At 43.4% G+C, this 23,537-nt stretch overlaps 1 protein-coding gene across 1 annotated transcript in view; it reads left to right on the plus strand.

Annotated features, from left to right (window-relative positions):
* The window catches only part of RAPH1 (Ras association (RalGDS/AF-6) and pleckstrin homology domains 1), a 101,147-nt gene that overhangs the window by 37,590 nt on the left and 40,020 nt on the right, over positions 1-23,537 (plus strand). Inside the window, exons 2-4 of the mRNA XM_015407506.1 lie at positions 10,676-10,795; positions 11,667-11,772; positions 14,199-14,725. Coding sequence (XP_015262992.1) covers positions 10,676-10,795; positions 11,667-11,772; positions 14,199-14,725 — 753 coding nt within the window. The remainder of the gene's footprint in view (positions 1-10,675; positions 10,796-11,666; positions 11,773-14,198; positions 14,726-23,537) is intronic.

The raw sequence follows: 23,537 nt of genomic DNA on the forward strand, positions 1-23,537 counted from the left end.
GCCTAGACTAGGATGCACAGACAGTGCTTCCAGGTTTTCAAGCTGGTGTTACTATTGCTAGAAAATGACACACCTGGTACTTTAGAAGCCCGTTCTTCAGAGACACAAAGGGAGAGGCCTGGAACCCCAGAGTGCTGACTTTGCACTGTTTCTGGTGATAAGAAGAATTTCTCTTCTTAATGTGTTTGTAATCACTCCCGGACGAGGGAGGTGCTGAGAAGGGTTCAAAGCACTGTTTCTGGATTGAAAAGGACCCCCGTCTTTACTGAGATAGCAGGTTTGTGCTTGGACATCCCTGAAGGCAATTTATCTGGTTCAACAAGAAGTCGAGGATATCATCCCGGTAGCCATCAGTATGTATTGAAATAAGCATCAGGAGATGGTGCGCCTTCTGTGAACAGCCTGGGGACCAAAGGAAGGAAAGGACCGTGTTCTGGGTCTTGAACCTTCTCTCCTGGAGGAGGAGGATGAAAATGGGATCACCATTTTATCCAGCCCCCCAAAAGGGGAGAAGACCTCCCCACAACCAACCCCAAAAATCTGAAAACGAGAGAGTATGGGCTTTATAGGTATGTAAGTTTTAAATTATAAATTCTGAGCTAAATTAATACCCTTTAGTAAATATACAATAAGTGTAACAAAGTAATAATGAAATATAAAACTCTGATGTTATCGATGATAAAAGACCACATGTTTTGATAAAGCTGTTGTCATCAGTGGTCAGCTATACAATTTTTTTCTAAAAGTTACAGCTGATTCCTATGTTGAAAATAACAGTGCAAAGTAAAAAACAAAATAGCAAAACCATATTTCCCACAATCTACCCAAGGATTAAAACTTCAGTAATATGAATTGTTGTTGGAGCTGTGGTGGCTCAAGTGGTTAAGACGCTGAACTGCGGGCTGTGGAAGATCGGTAGTTCAGCAGTTCAAGACCCGAGTTGCCGCATGACGGAGTGAGCTCCCGTCTCTAGCTCCAGCTCCTGCCAACCTAGCAGTTCGAAAGCAAGAAATTGCAAGTAGATAAATAGGTGCCACTTCAGTGGGAAGGTAACAGCGTTCCGGGCGCCTTGGTGTTTAGTCATGCCAGCCACATAACCACGGAAACGTCTTCGGACAGCGCTGGCTCTTCGGCTTTGAAACGGAGATGAGCACTGCAACCCTAGAGTCGGATTCGACTGGCTTTACCTTTACCTTTAATATGAATTGTGGATCTTGTTGCAACATGCTCAATTAATGTTCCTTTAGAAGCTCATTTTCAGTAACCTAAAAATAAAATATTAATTTATAGTATTTGTTTATAAAATATTGTGACAGACAGGAAGCTGTCCTGCCCCGGACCGGAAGGGAAAAACAGCCACTTAGCTGAGCCTATGGAAGTGTTGCTCCAGCATCCAATCACCTGGGGGGGGGGGATGTTGGAGGGAAGTCCAGAGCTGTCTTAGTTCAGGTCTGCCTCCAGGATATACCAGTCATAGTTTGGGTCGGCCTCGGTAAAAGAGCTCTTCCCGGCAGCGTGGCAGAGTGCTTTTAATTCTACCTCTGGGAGAGAATAGAGTACCCGATTGTTAGGACTGTCCCTGGTGATGAGCAGGCCTTGTACCGTTTAGTCTGACTCTTGGGAAAGGGCAGGCTGGTCTGGGAATCCTGTGCGAGTGAAGGGAACCAACCCAGTGGCCAGTCAGTGGAAGTTCTTTGTACCTGGAAGCATTAAAGAGAATTCAGACCACGCTCTGAAGCCAGAACTAGCTTAAACTTACGCGCCTCAGCCAGGTTTCTCCTTTGGCTACCTGGAGACCTGTGTTGCTGCTCCGTTCCTTGAAAACAACCTGTAAGTCAATAATTACCTTTTGTTATTTACACAGCAACTCCTGCCTCAGTGTTCTCTGTGTTCTACTTGCTCGCCACAAAACTTACAGCAGTGAACCCAAAGCCTTTGCACCGGCTACCCTAAGAACATCTTGTAACTGAGGGACATTCTCCCACATCATAAGAGGCTGTGTGGGTCCCCTCAGCTGGCAGAAAAGACATGTCACAAAAATATATTTACCAGGGTAAAAAATGTTTCTCTGACCATAACTTCATTGAGCTATTCTCTTGTTGTTTTTATTTATTTATTTATTTATTTGATTTATACCCCGCCCTCCCAACGGCTCAGGGCGGCTTACATATGGCAAAGCCAGAGTAAAATACAATAAAACATATGATAAGCTACATATTTAAAACACAATAAAACCATCCTATTTACTTGGTGCTGAGCCTATATTGATGAAGGTGCTTATAGAGTTCTCAAGCACCAAAGAAGTAAAACCTCTCAGCAAGTTTGAGAGGGGGAGGTGAGGGAAGATTGACAGATAAGGGGCGGGTGCAGAAAGACAGGAGGGAACTTTGCCAGAGAAGGGGGGAGAGGGAAGCAAAGGTGGGGAAATCCCCCCTCCCTGCACGTTTCTTGTGGGTCTCCCCTTGTACACTGTAGTAGCCAACAAATTGAATGCCATCAAGATGAAAACCAAAGTTACTCTGTGGTAGTAGACCCAGGTTACATGTGGAACCCAGAGTCAGTATGTCACATTGTGGACTTTCAATGTAAATCCTCATTTAAATCCATAGATGTTGAAGCAAGAGTCTTAAAAAATCCCTTCCCCCCCCCCTTCCCCCCAGCTACTCCAACTGTCTCAGTGGCCCAGAACTGGAGATCATTCCTGTGTGTTCAGAGGTGGAGAAATGTTAGGCCAGTGGAGATTACATTTATATTTTTAGCTTATTATTAACGGAACACTCATTGGGTATGGTCCAACAAGATATGCACTGTTGGATATCTATGTAAAGAAGGTTGCCTTGTCCTGAGCATTGTATTTATGTCCTTGGGTGGCATGTGGTGATGCTGTTGCCATCACCCTTCTTTCGTCTGCACAACCCTTCCTCCCAGCCTGACTGTATGCACTGCTAGTTTAACACTGTGAGCAAGTCCTACGAGGCACCCAAAGGACATGGGGAGCAACCGCCATATCTTGTGTCTCACAGAGAACCTGACAGCAGTGAACACAGCAGACGATCTTGGGTGAAGGGCCACAGCAGATGATTTCAGGGAAGCCTTTCTGAGAGAAGTCAGGGAGTGACTTCAACACAATAAGTAATTCAATACATGCAATCCATCATAGAAAAATACACAAGTCCGTAATATCCCAAAGGGAAAGAACAAAGTCCAGAATAACAATCTCTCACAACAATCAAGTCTGTCCACAATGAAGTCTGGAATAGATGTCCAACACTTTTCCTAGGTATTGATTAGTGTTTCGGACTTCAGGTCCTTCCTCAGGAACTACAAGCCACTACAGGAAGTCTCATTGCAGTTTCTTAACTGGTAAACATTATTCAGTTTCTATATGGGCCAGGTCTCCTAAGCTTTAGAAAGCCCCTACAAGGGTTGCTACTATGTATGCATGTTTGGTCCAACTTACATAGTAACAACATAGTAGTGTTGTTGTTGTAGAAGTCAGGGAGTGCCAACAGGATGGCAGCAATTAAGCCACACCAGGCTAGAAGACAAAAGATCCCTCTTCCTGTATTGTCTCTTACATGATATGCAATCACTGGCCATTATCGCGATTTGAACATTAAATGCCCTGTGACAGTCTGGGACCTCCACTTCAAATCTTCCCATTCTCCCCAAAGCTCTGGCCAAATATAGGACTCAACTTCATGTCTCCAGTTTTATAATCCTTAATTATAATTATAATTCAATCAAGAACTTCCCTCCCTGTTGCCCTTCTGTGTTGCCGTTTAGTCAGTGTTATAGTTTTCTCCTGATAAGTTGCCCACCTGTCAAGTATTCCTTTATCCTCTGTCGTAATCTTTTGTTTCTTGAAATGAACCTATTTTATGATGTGGGTCAAAAACAGTATAACTGGCCTGGCTTTGGAGCCAGTAATTGGGGTTTGATCCTGGATACCAACAGAACTGCAACAGACTTCCAAACCACACACTGGATCCTGCCTTCTGCCATCTGATTTCTTTGCAGAATAGGATGGGTAATCTTTGCTCTCCCTCTTGATCTATCCCCCACCCCCACCCCGATTATTTTCCAAACCACATGTACACCTTTAGCTCACATGTAACCCCTACTCCAATTTGGAGTAGCTCTGCTGAATGTTTGGTTGCTGATACGGTATTAATTAGGATAAGGAGTGTCTGTGTTTTGCACTACTAGTATTTGATTAGGGTTATTCTCACACACACGCACACACACACACACACACTATTGTACAAACCAACTCCCTGAATAAACTCTGTATTCATTTTAAAAGATATCTCTGTCATCCTTCTCCTACTGAAATCTTGCTACTCACAGCCACCTCTTTAGATAAAAGATCCCGGTTTTTTGTACCCTACACAAACACGCTAGCTAATTCTCACATGTTCGTGGGTGTGTGATAACGATGCTATTGCATACTTGGTGAGCAGAAATGTACGAAAGGTTAAGAATCACATGCCTAGACGTTTTTCAAGAAGTCTACTGCAGATTTGTTCAATAGTGGTTTAGCCCACTTCTCTTTTGTGGTAGATTTGAAACAGCTTAGGAAATGGGACTTTACCTCCTTCGTTGCCTTCCCTCTAGAAAACAGTGCTCTAATATCTGTTGGATTTGGACTGAGATCGCTCCTGTTGAGGTTCTCTCTTCTTTTATGAAACTCCAGACATGTCTGATGGTTTCGGCCAATAGGGACTGGAAGTCCTACCGTGCAAGGAGACCACAGGGATGCATTTAGCTCATCCTCGGACACTTCCTACTCATTTTTTACCCAGTTGTGAGTCAGGCACTCCAAAATGGAGGCAAAAACAGCTCCACCCCTACTAGATGTGCCCATGTGCCAGCCTGGTGAACAGCCTTCTTGCTGTTGTCTGGGACTGCTTGCTAAGGTACAGCCTGGTCAACTGTTTGTGTGATCCATTTAGCCGATCCCATGGGGCGTGTCCAGTTGCAGCAGCCAAATGTAGGATAGGCGGGGCTACGCCAGCCACAGAACAACCTGCTCTCTTTTTGTTACATCCTCTCTGACTTCCATAGCTAACTGGAAAGCGGAAGCATATCTAGGAAGCTCACAGGCCCCTGCAGGAAAAGAACCAGAGGAGGAAGGACCCATTTCCATTGAGACACGAAACTGTATTATTAACTAGCATAGTCTCAGTTCTGTTCTATCTTCTTCAGGCTCAGCGAAGTACAGATTGTTTTCTATCTGTCCCAAAAAAGGTTCTCTGGTTTGTTCTTCAAAGCTATACTCAGTTTATCCATTTCCGCTATTTCCAGAATTTTGAATTTAAGTTCTTTTATAGATGGTATGGCTTTCGACTTCCAGCGCTTAGCTATCAAAATTCTTGCTGCTGTTAATAAATAAACTATTATGTGTTTGTGATCTTTTATCGTATCCGGAATCATATTTAGCAGATACGTTTCTGGTGTTAATGGGATATTGATTTCTCTAAGAAAATTTTGTAGATTTTTTCCCAAAAGGATTGTATTTTGTCACACCTCCACCAAATGTGGAGGTATGATCCTATATTCCTGCCGCATCTCCAGCAGATATTTGATGCTTTTGGGAAGCATTTAGCAACTTTAGCAGGGGTCCAATGCCACCTGAAAAACATTTTATATATGTTTTCTTTATATGCCATCGCACTCATATATTTTATTGATCTCCATGTTTTTATCCACTGATCCATTTCTATTGTGTGTCCTATCTCTTTTATCCAGCCTACCATTGTTTTTATGATCTCTTCTTGTAGCTCCTCCTTTAATAGCTTTGTATAGAATTTCTGAATTAACTTATCACTGGAAGAAAGCCAAATTTTATCAGTTTCGTTTAAGGTAGTGTAAAATCTTATTTTTTTTATCTTCAATGTATCTTGATTTTAATACATTTTTATCCCACCAAGATAGGTTTATATTTTGTGTTTTTAATATCTCGTCTGTTTTCAGTTTGGCTTTTTTGTTTAATAAGTTGCCATAAGTTTCTTTAATTTCCCCTATTATCAGTGACAGTTTGGCAAATGCTTCTATCGGAGATATCCACAGAGGGACTTTAGTGTAGAATTTGAGTTTTATTATATTCCAGACTTTCATGAGAGCACTTCTTATTATGTGTGTATGGAAGTTGGCTTGAATTTTATCCTTTCCATACCATATGTACGCATGCCATCCCATTACCAAGTCTGATCCTTCTAAAGCTAGAGTTCTCACATCTTCTAACTCAACCCAATCTTTGATCCATATCATCAATGCTGTGAAATAGTACAGCTGCCAATTAGGCAATGCAAATCCTCCTGTTTTTTATTGTCCTGGAGATCTTTAATTTTTATTCTCGGTTTTTTAGACTGCCATATAAATTTACTTACAGTTTTCTCTAGATCCTTAAAAAAGATGTAATTTTTAAGTATTGGTAAGTTTTGCGCCAAAAACAGGAATCTTGGAAAGAATGTTCATTTTTATTGTCGCTATTCTGCCCAGTAACGAAAGATGTTTTTTCTCCCAATGATTTAAATCTTTTTTAATATCATTTAGAAGTTGTACGTAGTTACTTTCATATAACGTCGAAGTGTTACCTGAAAACCAAATTCCTAGGTATTTCGCTTTCTGCACTACATCCATTTTTGAAATCTCCTTTATTTTTTGTATTAACTTTTGAGGACAGTTCTTGGCTAAGATTTTGGTTTTTTGGAAATTGATTTTAAATCCCGTTAGCTCGCCGAATTCCTGTATATCTTATATTAAATATGATAAAGAATGTTCCGGTTCTTCTAATATAAAAATCAAGTCATCTGCAAAGGCCTGTAATTTGAACACTTCCCTTTTTACTCTCAGACCTTTTATCATTTCATTATTTCTTATTTTATCAATTAACGATTCTATAGTAAATATGAATAATAGTGGGGATAGCGGGCATCCCTGTCTTGTGCCTTTCTGTATTGGAATGCTTTGAGAGGTTTCTCCATTGATTAAAATTTTGGCACTTTCCTTGCTATATATAGCTTTTATCATTGCGTAAAAATTGTTCCCACATTCCCACGCAGTTAATTTTTGTAGCATATATGCCCAGTTAATGTTATCAAACGCCTTCTCTGCGTCTAAAAGTATTAACATCATCTGCTTCCCCGGATGTAGTTCATAATGTTCTAATGCATTAATTATAGTCCTTATATTATTTTGTATCCTTCTTTTGGGTAGAAATCCTGATTGGTCTTTATGTATTATTCGAATTAAGACTTTTTTCAACCTATTAGCCAATATCTTTGCAGAGAGTTTATAATCCATGTTTAATAAGGAAATAGGTCTATAATTCCTTATTTCCTCCTCATCAGAGTTTGGTTTATGGATCAGAGTTATAACCGCTTCATTCCATGAGGCAGGTAATTTATTTGATTTAGGAATGTTTTGCAATAGCTCTTTGAAGGGGCCCAATATCTGATCATCAAATACTTGATAGAAACTGGAGGAATCTTCTTTCCTTCAGATCCCAACAGAAGGAGCACCCATCGGTCGGAATACTCTATCCTTCGTAGTGGGAAGTGAGGGAAGAGGAGGCTGTTACATTACTTTGAGTTCGTTGGAGTTAAGGGCAGGATCAGAATGCAGGAAAGTAAAGGCAGTGCCACATGTCAGACCAGCAGCTTGGGAAACTGGTGTTCACCTGGGCCATAGGTTTATCAGACTGATGTAGTTGTGCACTGTATTCTCATCCTCCCCATTTGTAATGGTAACAGTGGCTTGCTTCACAGGCTTATGTGAGGGTTGTTGAGGGAACTTATGTGGAGCCCTTGGGAATACTTGGATGCAATGATCCCTCTAAGCTGTGGAGTCTTGTGAGCAAAAATTCTACTTTGTGAGCTACTGGCATTAAAGTTGTGAGTGAGCGATTTGGCTACTGCATAAATTAGTTTGATCTGGAGCCATCCTTCCTGAGCGAAGACAAAAATGTGAACCGGAGGCTAAAAAACTGTGAGCTCACACTAACTCAGCTTAGAGGGAACACTGCTTGGATTTATGTTATACATGCTGAATGATGGTCAGTCCACCGGTCTAATGTGGCTGGTGTTAAAGCATTTTAGCAACATGTGGGATTTGTAAGTCACGTTTTAAAAATGCATGCTAATTATTTCTCATGATGCGCTGATCACGACTGTGTTCTTTTTTCCATTGAGAGACCTGTGGAAAATGTTTGGAAAACTTTCAGCACTTGCTGTTTAATAACAAAGCAGTTCCTTGGCTATGGGAATAGTACCTCTTGGACTATATAATAATAACACTTAACTGTCCTTCCTGTTGGATAGTTACCATAACTCAGTAAAAATCGTGAGTAAAAACAGATGGTAAAAAAAATATCTTCAGCTGTGACTGTCTCTGTTTACTCTTAGGCTTTGTTTCTCTATATTCTTGCAAGAGGTCATGCAGTGTGTTGTATAGCTGAAGAAATCTGGATGGCGTCCAGCATCTAAACTATCTGACAGGATGCCATCAAGGCATCCTAATTGGCCCCTATAAGCTGTGTTTCTGGAGCAAAAGGATGCATTTCCTGTGGTTTGGGCGATGTTGCCCAACTTGTGGTCAGCTTGGAATTTTCAAGTGCAAAATTGGTTGCTGGTAAAGCCTACGGTCTCTCGTGAGAACTGCCGGCAGGGTATAGGCTTGAGTTCTTTTGCTTCTTATGAACTGTGACTGGGGACGTCTTCACTTTGGAAAGATGGCTTGGTATTTCTCCAGTAGAAAGCCATTGCTGCTGCTTCCAGAAGAGGAGGCCAACGCGTGTCAGTGTTGTCTTGTTTCTAGGCTTTTGAGCTGTATCTTTAAGGAGTCGGCTGGAATCTACCACTGTGCTGTTACTTTCAGTCTCCCATGCAGGCATCCTTTTACAGACATTTTTGTGGTTCAAGAGGGAGCTTTGATATGTATTCAGCGATTCAGCTGTCCTCTCAATCTGGGCTAGCGCATATGTGTGCATTTAGCCGGTTAATTGTACAAAGCATAGCACTGCTTTGCCGTCCAGCTGCTAGAGGTGTTATTTTCAATATGATCCGTTTGATGAGAACACTGCTTCATATTTCACCTATAAGCAAAAGTGTTTGCACTGCTTAGACACATCCAGTGCTTATATAAAATTGACGCACAGTTGTGATGAGAAGAATATCCTTCGTAGCCTGCCATGCGCAGGGCAAACAAGATAACACAGTAAGCATTTGGCGTTGGGGCAAATATACACGCAGCAGCATCTGCTTAAAAACTCCAGTCCCCTGTACTGTAATGAGCTTTTCAGCTGGATCTGTGTTTCAGCTGAGTGAGGGATGAAGGCCCAGCAACACCTCCGCCCACTGATTCACTCCCACAGAAGCTGAGATTCTTTCACACAGCGTAAATAATAACAGACATTTTGGCAGAGATCTTTCTTGAAGCACTTCAGCTTTTTTTGCTCTCGTTTGTGCTTTGGCTTGATCGTGGGGCTGAGTCAAGTTGCACGAACGTGAGAGCTCTGCCAAAGCCTCCCCGGCTATTCACAGTGCAAGGGGAGTTGCTAGAGCCCATTGCCTGCATCTCAGCTTGGGCCCAAGTAACTAAGCAGACTCAGTCTGGGATTAAATGTGTGCATATGGGAGGAGGGCGATGATCTTTGGGCCTCGGACTCTGTTGGGACTGGAAGCCTTTGTGGGCTGGGTTTGGTCCCTAGGCCTCCAGTTGCCTATCCCTATTCTGAACCCAAGTTCTTAAAATGCCACTAGTTTTCCCACATACCAAAGCGACTTAACTTGTCCAAAACATTCAGCAGAATTCCTCTTACTGGAGTTACATTTGATATATGCAGAATAACTACTTAGTGGTCTGGATGAAGTTAGGGTTTTGCCTTCTGCTGTGCAAAGGAAGGGTTGTATGTAGCTATACAGTGTGCTCCTAGTCATAAGAAAAGAGGAAATACCCCCAAAAAAAATTAAAAAGAGGAAAAGGAATTCATCATTGAATTAAATTTTAGTATTGTGATTTATGTGCTTATAACATAGTTATAGCTGCGGTGGCTCAAGTGGTTAAGACGCTGAACTGCAGGCTGTGAAAGGTCAGTAGTTCAGCAGTTCGAGACCCGGGTGCCGCATGATGGAGTGAGCTCCCATCTCTAGTTCCAGCTCCTGCCAACCTAGCAGTTCGAAAGCAAGAAATTGCAAGTAGATAAATAGGTACCACTTCGGTGGGAAGGTAACAGCGTTCCGTGCGCCTTGGTGTTTAGTCATGCCGGCCACATGACCACGGAAATGTCTTCGGACAGCGCTGGCTCTTCGGCTTGGAAACGGAGATGAGCACCGCAACCCTAGAGTCAGATTCGACTGGCTTTCGAGCAAGGGAACCTTTACCTTTACTTTAAAATAGAAGTGGGTTGTTGGCCTCCCATTTGTTTTCAACAATAATATGTCACCAAGACATTTCATTATGAGACACAGCTACGGTTTTTTAAAAACAGTTTCAGGTATTTAAGGTCCATATCATACCTTTTTTCTGAACGAATGATGCCATTTACCAAGAACTGTATTGAAGAAATTGGTGAGACAAAAATGGTGTTCTGTAGCAACTTAGTGAAGCTTTCTCCAGGGAAAAGGCACTGTTTCCTTAAAACATTACAAGGTCTATTTCTTATTTCTCCTAGATGGAGCAGCTGTCAGATGAAGAACTTGATCATGGCGCAGAGGAAGACAGTGATAAAGAAGACCAAGATCTGGACAAGATGTTTGGGGCTTGGCTTGGAGAGCTAGATAAGCTCACACAGGTTGACCATTTTATAGTAAAAAAAACTTGCTGTAGATGCATGGGGCCATGTTGGAGCAGTGTGGGTGGGATGTATCATAAAATATGTCTCTGCACTGTTGAACAGTGACAGAGCGATGAAGGAGATGGACGCAGAACCAACTGCCATTGTGCAATGCATTAATATCACAGTGTGGCTAAGTGTTTGATGCAGAATCTGTGCAGGATGTGTTATTTGGAATATTCAGGGGATCAACATTGCTGTTCAGATGTTTTATGATAATGGCTGTCCTTGCAATGGAGTTTCTTGCTTCTGATAAACGTACAAATGGACAAAAAAAAATCTTTTCAAGCTAAAATGAGGTGGTATTTTTAAAATGGGAGTTGTTATTCCTGTGTATAAGGTGAAGCATCAGCTTTCATCCGTGTGTTTCTTTTGGCTAATGGGTAGACATAGATTGCTTTTCTTTTTTGCATTCTATCAGAAATCTGAGTGTCCAGAAGAACTGTTCAGTAATATGCCATACATTTGTAAGCATCTTTTATTTAGTGGTGGCAGCTACATGCATGGACGGCTTCAAAAGGGAATTAGATAAGCATATGGAGCAGAGGTCCATCAGTGGCTATTAGCCACAAGGTATAGATAGGGGCTCTGGGGCAAGTGATGCTCTGTCTTCTTGGTGCTGGGGGTGTGTGTCAACAGTGGGAGGGCTTCTAATGTCCTGGCCCCACTGGTGGACCTCCTGATGGCACCTGGTATTTCTGGCCACTGTGTGACACAGAGTGTTGGACTGGATGGGCCTTTGGCCTGATCCAACATTGGCTATGTTCTTATGTTCTTATTTAATACAGACATGATCCTAGCTTATGTTCTTCCCAATTCCTTCATTTAGAGTCTGGATACTGACAAGCCCATGGAGCCAGTGAAAAGATCCCCTCTTCGCCAGGAGACAAATATTGCCAATTTCTCCTACCGCTTTTCAATGTATAATTTGAATGGTAAGAGGTGTTAACTGATAGCCTAGAGCGCATGGCTGAAAGGTGGGGGTAAACATTTTTTAAAATAATATAGAAAGTAATTTATCACAGTTAATTTTAATCTTCACAAACCCTACTCTGGGGGGGGGGGGTAAAAAGAAACCCTATGGATGGATGAATGGGTTGAACTCAGATATGGGACAAACTTGTTCTTGGACCTTAAGACTCTGTCCCAAAAATGTGAACAATAGGTCTGTCTCAAAATGTGAACAATAGGCTTACATAGTAGGTAGACTGTAGATCTGAATATAATTTTCAATTGCAGGTGAAAATGCTGAATGCTGTTTTGTACTGAAGTTATTCAGTTTTAATTAGACACCTAATTGTTGATCTTGTGGAAGAAGTAACATTAAGATATTAATACAAATTATGAGCAATTTCAGAAGCATTAAAATATGTATAATATAATTCCAGGGTTAAACAGTATTTGGCATAAGGTTGTGTGCATGTGACAAATCACAGGACATACTTTACCATGGAACTGTTGCGCCTTCAGTCCCTTAATAGATATTTAACTAGCAAACACTCTTTCAGCAAGATGACAAATTGCTTCTAAATGAATTGGCGAGAGTTAAAAACAGAAGAAATTAGAATCCAAAAATAGGGTTTGTGCATTCAGCATAAACCAAATAAATACCCGAAAAATACCTTATTGGTATTTTGGGGTATTAATTCAGCCAAATACAGATCAGAGGATCTAATTGAGCTACCAATATAGCTGAGCCGAATAAAGACATTTTCCCCAGCTTTTATTGGGATTAGCTATACCAAGGAGTGGATCAGCTGTGGCGGTGGAAGCTGAGAGCTCTATGCTGCCTTGGCTGGTGGGCTTCTCAAGCCAGGTCTCTGTGCGGCGGAGAGAAACCTTCCCGTCGCATACAGATCCTGGGGCCGGTTTCTGCTGCCCAGCAGTTTAAATCGCAGGGCAGGAGAAGCCTCCCAGCCTCTCCTGCATGTGGCAGCAGGAGACAGACCTCCGCTTTTTTCTTCATTTGAAAAAAAATGGAGGATGGGGGTACCTTCTTCTACGGCTCATAGAATTAGACCTCCTGGTCCAATCTGTTTGGAACTTGTTGGGGGGGGGGGGTTGAGGAGGGGCACCAGCAGCTATGCTGCAAATTTGGTGCCTCTACCTCAAAAAAACACCCCTCAAGCACCAAATACCCCCAAATCTGGGGGTATCCCCTATGGTCCCCATAGGGTATAATGGAGCTGGAAAAATTCGGCAATCCCGAATATTTCCTGAATTTCAATACCATACTGATATTGGGATTTGGGAATATCAGGAAATACCAGTATTTTTCAGGTTCAGTATACCTGAACCCGAAAAATAGTGATTTTTGTGTGTGTGTGTGTGTGTGTGTGTGTGTGTGTGTGTACACACTTCTAGTCCAAAGTGCACTTTAATTATCAAACTGATTACATTGCAAAGTAAAATTCCTGGGGGGGAAATCTCTAAATGAGCAGTGTTTTGCAACACAAGATAAAACTGGAAGGCTTATCCAGATATTTAGAAACTTAGTGGCAGGAGTTTGTAATTAATGGTAATGGTTAAAATTGTGATTATATGATGAAAGGTAGTGTGCTCTGATCAACTAGTTTCCTTGAGATAACGTTTCCTCTTTTAATCCTTAGAACATTGGTTTTCACACCATATTCCAGTTAACCCATGATCCTTGGAAGTTTACTGAGGAGAATAAGCAGTTATGGATATGTTTCCTGAAAGACAGTTTGCCCATTGTTGCAGATAATTCCCCTGCAGTGTTCAAATGCAGAAGAAAGTTTGAGTTCTGCCTATGTGAACTGATGGTGAGACCAGCATATGTCCCAGAGGTCCTCAGCAGAAAGTGGAAAGAGTTCTTTGAAAGTAGAAAGTCATTGTAATAGACAGGCAATGCGAGTCTGTCTGCTTGAAGGCCCCGCTGGTGGACCTCCTGGTGGCACCTGGGTTTTGGCCACTGTGTGACACAGAGTGTTGGACTGGACGGGCCATTGGCCTGATCCAACATGGCTTCTCTTATGTTTTAAGTTAGGTTTTAGAACAATGAAACCTGTAATGAAACCACCATCACGTCACCATTTTTGGCGATGTGAACTGGCCTTGGGAATGGAGAACAGACAGAGTTAAGACTGATCAAGAAGAGACAGTAGTGCCTTCTGAAGCATTGCATTGGAGTCCCCCGTCTTGGATGGTATATTGTTGTGAGCACCGATTTTAAATGTAAAATGTAACTTGATGGTTTTATTTGGTTTTATTGTTATGTATGGCATTTGCCTCTTGTTAGCCGCCCTGAGCCCATGTGGAAGTCTATTAATTAATTAATTAATTGAGTAGACCATGAAAATAGAATCCCGATCGTTGACCGTATTCCTGTTGTTCGTTGCAGAAGCCCTGAATCAGGGAGAGACTGTCGATCTGGACGCCCTCATGGCCGACCTTTGTTCCATTGAGCAGGAGCTCAGCAGCATCGGGTCACAGTCTGCAAACAGCACATCAGTGAAGCGCTTCACCACAGAAGGGAAAATGGTCCAGAAGCCACCTGGCGGCGGCCGGCTTACTGCCAAACACAGTAGTGTGAAGGGATTGTCGTCTTCGTCGTCTGGTCGGGTCACTAAGCCTTCCCACGCTATCTTCTCTCTGGACGACATTACCGCACAATTAGAAAAAGCCTCTCTAAGCATGGATGAAGCAGCTCAGCAGCCTTTAGTGGAAGATCACAAGCCCGCGGTCACTGCTCAGCACAGAAGGACAGCGTCGGCAGGCACCGTGAGTGACGCAGATGTCCGTTCCATCAGTAATTCCTCCCGTTCCAGCATCACATCTGCAGCCTCGAGCATGGATTCCCTGGACATCGATAAGGTGATGAGACCTCAGGAACTGGATCTGACTCAACAAGCACAGCCAATTAGTGAGGTAAAGTACGACTAGTTCTTCACAGTAAGCCTTTAAAGCACTAATGTTGGATCCAAGCAGCTAAGTGTGAAGCGTTTCTCTGGCGGAAGAGCATCTTCTGCCAGAGGAAAGCCCTGTGCACATGAAGAATGCCTGTAATTTGAAAGTCCCACATCAGTACCTTCTGCAAAATATGGCTATTCTATATACATAATATGGCAACACTGCTCACTTTAGACGTGTCTAGATAAAATGGCTGCCTTCCTCTAACACCTTGCTTTCATGCTGCGCGCTGAAGAGCTAAACCGCCTTCCATTTCTTTAAACGTTCAAAGGTATAATAGCATAGTGGCAAGGAGACAGAACTTGTATGGAATCCTAGGGAGAATGATTCCTTTTATATTAACTAGTAACCTTATAACGTAGCCGATATTTATGGGCACAGCTAAGGCCCTGGAGGGAGACTTTGATGTCTCGTTGATATAGGGGGACTTGAGGCTTTCTCAAACTGCCCAAATTGGGAAGTGCAAGTTGGTCTCCCACAAAGCTTTCCCTGTTTGTTGGCCCCCCACTGTAGTTGGTTGGCCAGTGTGTGGTCTGATCCAGCAGGGCTCTTCATACATTCTTACAAAAGTATCACAGTAAGAGGGGGGGGAAATTACGAATGGGAAAATCCTGCCTTTTGGGAAACTCTGAATTGTGTGACCGAGTGCTGGATGTGATGGGCCGTTGGCCTGATCCAACATTGGCTTCTCTTATGTTCTTATGCTAGGGACTTGAGCAGGCCAATTTCCCCTAACACCTACATCCCCCCATTACACCTGACAATCAGCTGCCCTCAACAAAATAACTGTGCATTGCACTGGGGGGGGGGAGGTTTTTTTTGCATATAATGTAAACATTTTTCTGCATACCCAGAAAGTAGGCAGAAACCATTACTTTGTGAGTAGAAAAAGAAGTAGTAGTGTTGGATTTATACCCTGCCCTTCCCTCAGAGTCTCAGAACAGCTTACAAACTTCTTTCCCTTCCTCTTCCCACAACAGACATCCTGTGTGGTAGGTGGGGCTGACAGAGCTCTGGGAGAAGTACTCCTGAAAGAACAGCTCTGAGAGAACTGTGGCTGACCCAAGGTCACCCAGCTGGCTGCATGTGGAGGAGTGGGGAATCAAACCCAATTCTCCAGATTAGAGCCCGCCGCTCTTAACCACTACACCAAATGGGCCATTTTACCTTTTATAATTGACTATGAACTTTGTTGCCGTTGAAGTATTTTGGTATTTTATCTCTTAAACATAATTATTCAGTAATCTGTGTCCCTTAGATGTAGACTGTTGTAGTGAAGCCTCTTGACAACAGTTGAAGGACTAGGTTGGTAGGAAGCATTTCAACTTCTACATTTTAATAGAACAAAGAAATTCAGATTGTTGAGAATCTGGACTAAAATAAAATTTGACAAATGAATGCAAAGTTCTTCATCAAGGCAAGAAAGAATCGAATATGCAGGTGTGCACTGGGGGGAATACCTGTCTTGGCAGTAGTATATATGAAAAGGATGACGAAATTGCTGTCTGTTGCAGACTGAGCATGAGTTGACAGTCTAACACTATTGCAAAAAAAGCAATTTTATGCTGGGTTCAAGAGAAGCATGGTATTCAGGTCATGACAAGTAATAACGTTGTTCCATCCTACTATTGTGCTTAATTCTGGATACCACATTTTAAAACAGATATAGACAAATTTAAATTCAGGGAAGAGCCATGAAGGTCTGGAAAACAGGACTTGTGAAGAAAGGTTGAAGGAAGTGTGCTACTTTTATCCTTGAGAAGAGAAGATTGAGTGAAAGATATGGGCCCACTCTCCATATCCCTGAAGGGGCTGTCTCATGGAAGAGAGCAAATACTTGGTCTCTTTTCTGCTTGAAGGCCCCACTGGTGGACCTCCTGATGGCACCTGGGTTTGGGCCACTGTGCGACACAGAGTGTTGGACTGGATGGGCCATTGGCCTGATCCAGCATGGCTTCTCTTCTGTTCTAAGGCGCTGACCTGGATGGCCCAGGCTAGCCCAATCTTGTCAGATCTCATAAACTAAGCAGGGTCGGCCCTGGTTAGTATTTGGATGGGAGACCACCAAGGATGTCTGGGACTGCTACAGGGAGGAAGGGAATGGCAAACCACCTCTGTTTGTCTCTTGCCTTGAAAATTCTCTGGGGTTACCATAGGCCAAAAGCAGATGGCAACAAAAATAAATCACAGTGTATATCTTGTGAGAAGAGGGAGCCGTCTTGTTAGCTGCATTTACAAGTCCATACTGGGTGAGAAGAGGCCCTGGAAGGTAGAGAGAGCAACTATCTGCCATGAGGAGGAGGAGGAGAGGAGGAGTTTGGGTTTATACCCCACCCTACACTCAGAGTCTCAGAGCGGCTTACATACTCCTTTCCTTTCCCCTCTCCACAACAGACACCCTGTGAGATAGGTGGGGCTGAGAGAGCTTTTCGAGGACTGCCTTTTCAAGAACAGCTCTTGTCAGAACTATGGCCTGCCCAAGGTCATCCAGCAGCTGCGAGTGGAGGAGTGGACCCGGTTCTCCCGGATTAGAGTCTGCATTCCTAACCACTACACCAAACTGGCTCTGAAGGGAAGGAGACAGAGCAGGCACTACAGGGGAATGGGGTGCCCTGAAGGAAGGTCAGGTCCATGAAAACGTAATAAACCTCTGGGCAGTCAACTCAGGAGGGAAAGAGCATTGCCAAGTCTAGAGCCTGAAAAGATTTAGGAGTTGGCCAGGAGGGAACTTAAAGCCAGCTGTTGCTTCTGCTACCGCCATAACGTCCCTGACCCAGCAATCTTGAGAGTGAGGGCTGGGAGGCTGGGTGAGGTGTTGGATTTCCCGTGCTAATTTGAACTGGCCCATTTGCAGGCTGTCGGATTCTGGTATACAGAATTGCCCTTCCACGTGTTGAGGAAGAGTGCTTTCAGTGCTTAGCACCTTGCCTCTGTTAAGCTTTCAAACACGTGGGTTTGTTTTTGCCCTTTTGGGTTAGCCTCTACGTCAGATCTTTCCACTTTTAGTGTCACTGTGAAAATCTGGGATTCAGTTTAAATTGCTGGGAGCTTACATAATATAGGTACCTCCTGTTTGTTTACGCCTTTCTCTCTGAAATAAAAGGCGGGTTACACAGTGTAAGACAACACAGTCAACAATATGGGAAGTTTAGCTCTGACCTGGATACCCCAGGCTAGCCCGATCTCATCAGATCTCGGAAGCTAAGCAGGGGCGACCCTGGCAAGTGTTTGGATGGGAGACCTCCAGAGAATACCAGGGCTGGGAGGACAGAGGCAGGCTATCAAGCCACTTCCCCGAACATCCTCGATGCCTGAGTAGGAGTCACCAGAGGTTGCCATGACTTCCAGGCATGGGCGTGCACACATACGCACACAAAAACACAAACAAACAAGCAAAAACACACCAGTATGGGACATCTGGTAAACAATACAATCGCGTTTGGAATTGCAGAAATCTGAAACAGAGCTGAAACAAGTCAAAAGCATTTAAACATGATACGTTAAATTAGCATTTAAACATGACATGTTAAATTAGAAATTAGAGAAGGAGCATTAGACAGTACGTACTATACACAGTAGTATAATCCGTACTCCCTGTCCTTTTACCAAAGCATCTTTCTGAACCACTTAATTACAGTACAGCCCTGTTAGCTTGTGTAGAAAAGCCCTCCTGAATAATTAAGTTTTGCATAGTTTGTGGAAAGCCAGGAGGCCGGGCCCCTTCCTGACCTCATCAGGTAGGCCATTCCACAAGGTGGGGGCCACAACAGAGGACACAGTTGTACAGGCAGTGGTTGGTGTTGCCCAGGGCTATTTTTGGGCAGGAACGCACAGGAATGGAGTTCCGGCTGGCTTCCAAGTTGGCCACACCCAGCAGGAAATTAGCATAATAGGCCACACCCAACAGCAGAAACTCATTAGGATTGGCTACATTAGGGGTGTGTGGCCTAACATGGAAAGGAGTTCCTGCTACAAAAAAGCCCTGGGTTTTGACAACAAACAAGGTAAACAGAATAAGAAGCAAAAGGTGGGTGTGGCTGGATGAGCACACTTCTGGTAACATGGGGGTGTGGCCTAATATGCCAATTAGCCATGCTGTCAGGGGTGTGGCCTAATATGCTAATGAGTTTCTGGTGTTGGGTGTGGCCTATTATGCTAATGAGTTCCTGTTGGGCTTTTTCTACAAAAAAGCCATGGTGTTGCCCATCTGCAAGGTGGCCCCTGCAGAAGGCCCTGCTCAGAAGAGCGAAGCTGTCGTGGCGGAGCACGGGGGAGAGGGGGTCCCACAGGCAAGAGAGTCCCAGGGCCACGAAGGGCTTTGCATGTGACAGCCAAGACTGTGAACTGAGCCTGGTAACTGATGGGGCAGCCAGTGGAGTGACTGCAGAATGGCTTGACCTGGATCCTGATGATAACATCCTTACTGCTTTTTGAAAAGAATGCGGATTCATGTAAGCGTAGCCTAAATTGCCTGTGGTGATGGTCTTTCAAAAATTCCACTCCTTTAAACTGGCTGTGAAATCTAACCTGTGCAAAATGTTTCTCAGTAGCTACTTTTACACACGATTTAGCAGATGTTGCAGTACTCACATTCTGAGAGCTACTTAGTTCACATTCATAGCATTTGCGTTAATGAGATCCTGTAACCCAGGGGTGTTGAACTCATTTGTTATGAGTGCCGGATCTGACACAAATGAGACCTTGTTGGGCCGGGCCATGTGTGTCATAAAAGGGAATGCCAGGTAGTGGAGATATAAACTTTATAAAGGACACAGACAAACACAAAGATTTTTTAAACTTTGAATAACACATTTCCAGTGAGTTCGACACCCCTGCGTCTAACCGGAGACTGACACCTCACCTAGGCTTTGTGTGATTGGCTGTATCTGTGTCATACAAATAGCCAATCCAACCTTTGAGTCCTATGTAAATTATTCCCCTTTGAAAATGCAAACTTTTCCATTTTCATGTTCCCTCTTTGGTGTAAATGTTTTTGCATCTGAAAACTGCAAGGCATAAAGACAGCTAGTATGGGGTAGGCGTAGAGTGTTGGAATAAGAGCTGGGAGACGCCATGGGAGCTGGCTTGGGTGACCGTGGGCCAGTCACACTCTCTCAGCCTCACTGACCTGGCAGCAGTGTTCCCTCTAAGCTGAGTCAGTGTGAGCTAGCTCACAGTTTTTTAGCCTCTGGCTCACACATTTTTGTCTCAGCTCAGGAAGGATGGCTCCAGAGCAAACTAATTTATGCAGGAGCCAAATCACTAGCTCAAAACTTTAATGCCAGTAGCTCACAAGGTAGAATTTTTGCTCACAGGACTCCACAGCTTAGAGGGAACATTGCCTGGCAGGTGGGGTAACGATGAAAGGGGGGGGGGATAATGTAAGCTGCTTTGGGTCCCTAAATGGGGAGAAAGGTGGGGTATAAATGAAGTCGATAGATAAGTAAAGCTCACTTGAGGTTAATATGCATACCTGGACAGAGTTCTTACCACGACTTACCGTGCAGTCCTTCTCAGAGTTCCTCCCGTCTCGGCCATTTGATTTCAGTGGGCTTCCTAGAGTCACTCTACAGAGGAGTGGGCACGCTTAGACACATGTTCTTCGGGGGTTTGTTTGTTTTTTTAAATCACCCCTGCCCAGGGAGCCAAAAGACTTCCATTTAGTTTTACCGAAGACTTATTACCATCTGCTAATGCACATAAATGGCAGAAAGTGGTCAAGGAATAATTGGTTTTCCTGAAATCTCTTCTGAAGTATCCGTCGTGGGGCACTGTGAAACGTTAGCCTTGATGGCTCACTGATCAGGCCCTGCTTTTTCAGTCGGCAGATTTCAGTAACTCAGCTCTCTCCTAGATGCTCCGTAGAACTCTGTCCTCTAACCTGGTAACTTAGGAGGTGTTATGCGGATCCTCTCTAGACCCTTTGATCTTGTTGTGGGTTGTGCTTCAACTGTAGCTATACACTTGAATAGTTCCGTAGCCTAATTGTTTCCCTTTAAAGTTAATTCAGACTCCCTCACCTTCCCAAAACTTTGCTGTAAGCAGTGTTGCCCAAAGTCTAAATTCTCCAGCTGTAATAGTTCCTGAAAGGGAACAAATATGCTCAGGCAGTGTTCCTTGGATCACAAGTACTTTCTTAGATTTATTGCAGCAATTGAGCACACACAGAAGGACTCAGGCTGCCGAAGGGAGTCAGTCCAAGAGTGGATCCTGCTGGCTTGCAGAGGATCTAGACAGGACCATGCGACTCTAAGAGATGTGGACAGATTAGTTTGTTCAGCTGCTACTTTTCCTTTATACTCTCTTGGTTTTTCTCCTGTTCTGTGGAAAAAGTGAATCCCAGAGTTTTCCCATTATGAACATTTTATCTACACAAAATAACAACAAGCATTTCTAAAGGATTGCTTTCTGTTGCCTTTTTGATATGCAGCAAGACTATAGAGGCAAAATTTTGAAATGGAGGAGAAGTTACAGATTTGGGGGGGAAACTGAAACAGGTACTGGCCCAAGAATCAAATTGTACAGTGACAACCAAAAATGACCATTATTGACCCTGACCATGCATGTTTCGGCCCATTGGCCTTTCTCAGTGATCATACAAATGATATTACAGAATGGCTTCTGACGTTACAATACAGCAATGATTTCTTATAAATGGACCAAGAAGAATTTTTGTAATGATTATTGTCTGTGACCAAAGCCAAAGATATTAATCAGAGGCCTCATTCTTGATCGTTTGCTGCCGTGGTCAGGTACAATTTCCTACAAGAACAGTTCAATTGTGTACCTTTCTTGCTTGGTCAGAAAAATCCAGTGCAGCCAGGAGCCAATAGTGATGTAATAGAACAAAATATAAAGTACCCTACCCCTTTTATGCTAGGCACCAGGTGAAATGGGCAGTGTAGGTTTTATTTTGTACTATTACATCACTGTTGGCTCTGGGTACACAGGTGGTACTATCATTTGGCTCCTGGTACACAACTGGTGATATAATTGAGAGCCAGTTTGGTGTAGTGGTTAAGAGCAGTGGACTCTAATCTGGAGAACCAGGTTTGATTCCCCACTTCTCCTCCACATGAAGACAGCTGGGTGACCTTGGATCAGTCACAGTTCTCTCAGAGCTCTCTCAGCCTCACCTACCTCACAGGGTACCTGTGGTGGGGAGGGGAGGGGAAAGGGGATTATAAGCTGCTCTGAGACTCCTTTGTGTAGTGAAAAACAGGGTATAAAAACTCTTTTCCCCCGCTTTCAGCTCTGTCTAGTAATATACCATTACTTATGCTTATAACCTTCAAAGTACTACTATCAACTTCCTTTCCGTGATCACAATCAGCTTCTGAAAGATCAGTACCTTCTGATTGAACACTGATTGTTCCTGCAATATTCAGAGAACTGAAGAATTGCACAGACCGAAATTAGGTGCTTTACTCTTCTATGTGATAGCTTGTCTCTTGTGTCCATTTCCAGATATTGGACAGAGCCTTTCACATGCTATGGAAGATGAGGAAGCCCGAAGCGGTCAACCCAATTTGAGCTCTATACGTTTGTAGTGTAGAGGAATTATAACTATTTAGTACTATGGTGGCATGACCCGGATGGCCCCGGCTAGTCCGATCTGGTCAGATTTCAGAAGCTAAGCAGGGTCGTTTTAGGCATGTTTTTATTTTAAGTTAAAAAAAAATCTTTGTGTCTGTGTCCTTTATAAAGTTTATATCTCCGCTACCTGGCATTACGTTTTATGACACCCATGGCCCGGCCCAACAAGGTCTCATTTATGTCATAAGAACATAAGAGACGCCAATGTTGGATCAGGTCAAAGGCCCATCCAGTCCAACACTCTGTATCACACAGTGGCCAGAAATACCAGGTGCCATCAGGAGGTCCACCAGTGGGGCCAGGACACTAGAAGCCCTCACTGTTGCCTCCCCCAGCACCAAGAATACAGAGCATCACTTGCCCCAGACTGAGAGTTCCCATCTATACCTTGTGGCTAATAGCCACTGATGGACCTCTGCTCCAGATGCTTATCTAATTCCCTTTTGAAGCCGTCCATACTTGTAGCCGCCACCACTTCCATGTGTGAATTCCATGTCAGGTCTGGCCCTCACAACAAATGAGTTCAACACCCCTGCTATAGAGCTATAGAGTGTCATAATATGTGGTGTGTACACAGGTTTTGGTATTCAGGATTGTATTTCCATTTTAACTTTCAAATTGGTAGCATTCATCTGTCAAATTTATTGAAAGGAAATAATATCCCCTGCTTCATCCGTCATTTCCAAATTACCGTATTTAAAACCGGGCATCTAGGATCACCCCCAGAGGATGTCGATGGAATTCTTGTAAGGAAGGCTGGCTTTGGGTCATTCTGTGGCTCTCCTCTTGGCATTCTGTTGGAACGCTTTGCTTTATAATACTACAAAGCGAATTTCTATACATTATTATGTGTGCCAAATGATAGTCTGGTCTGTCTTTAATTTGTGTAGCAAAGCAAAAAACACTATGTGCCTGGACTCTGTTCATCTGCCTTCCTTTCGGGGGCAGGGGGAACACAGACAAATGGTAAGCTAAAAAGCTATAGATTAAACTTGGGTTTCCAGCTCCAGATTGGAAAATACCTGGGGATTTTGGGGGTGGAGCCTGAGGAGGGAGGGGTTTAGGGAGGGGGAGGGACTTCAATGGCGTATAGTGCCACAGAGTCCACCTTCCAAAGTGGCCATCTTCTCAAGGTGAACTGATCTCTGTTGCTTGGAGATCAGTTGTAATCAGT

This window comes from Gekko japonicus, unplaced genomic scaffold (assembly GCF_001447785.1).
Source record: "Gekko japonicus isolate JY-2015 unplaced genomic scaffold, Gekko_japonicus_V1.1 scaffold870, whole genome shotgun sequence".
Classification (NCBI taxonomy): domain Eukaryota; kingdom Metazoa; phylum Chordata; class Lepidosauria; order Squamata; family Gekkonidae; genus Gekko; species Gekko japonicus.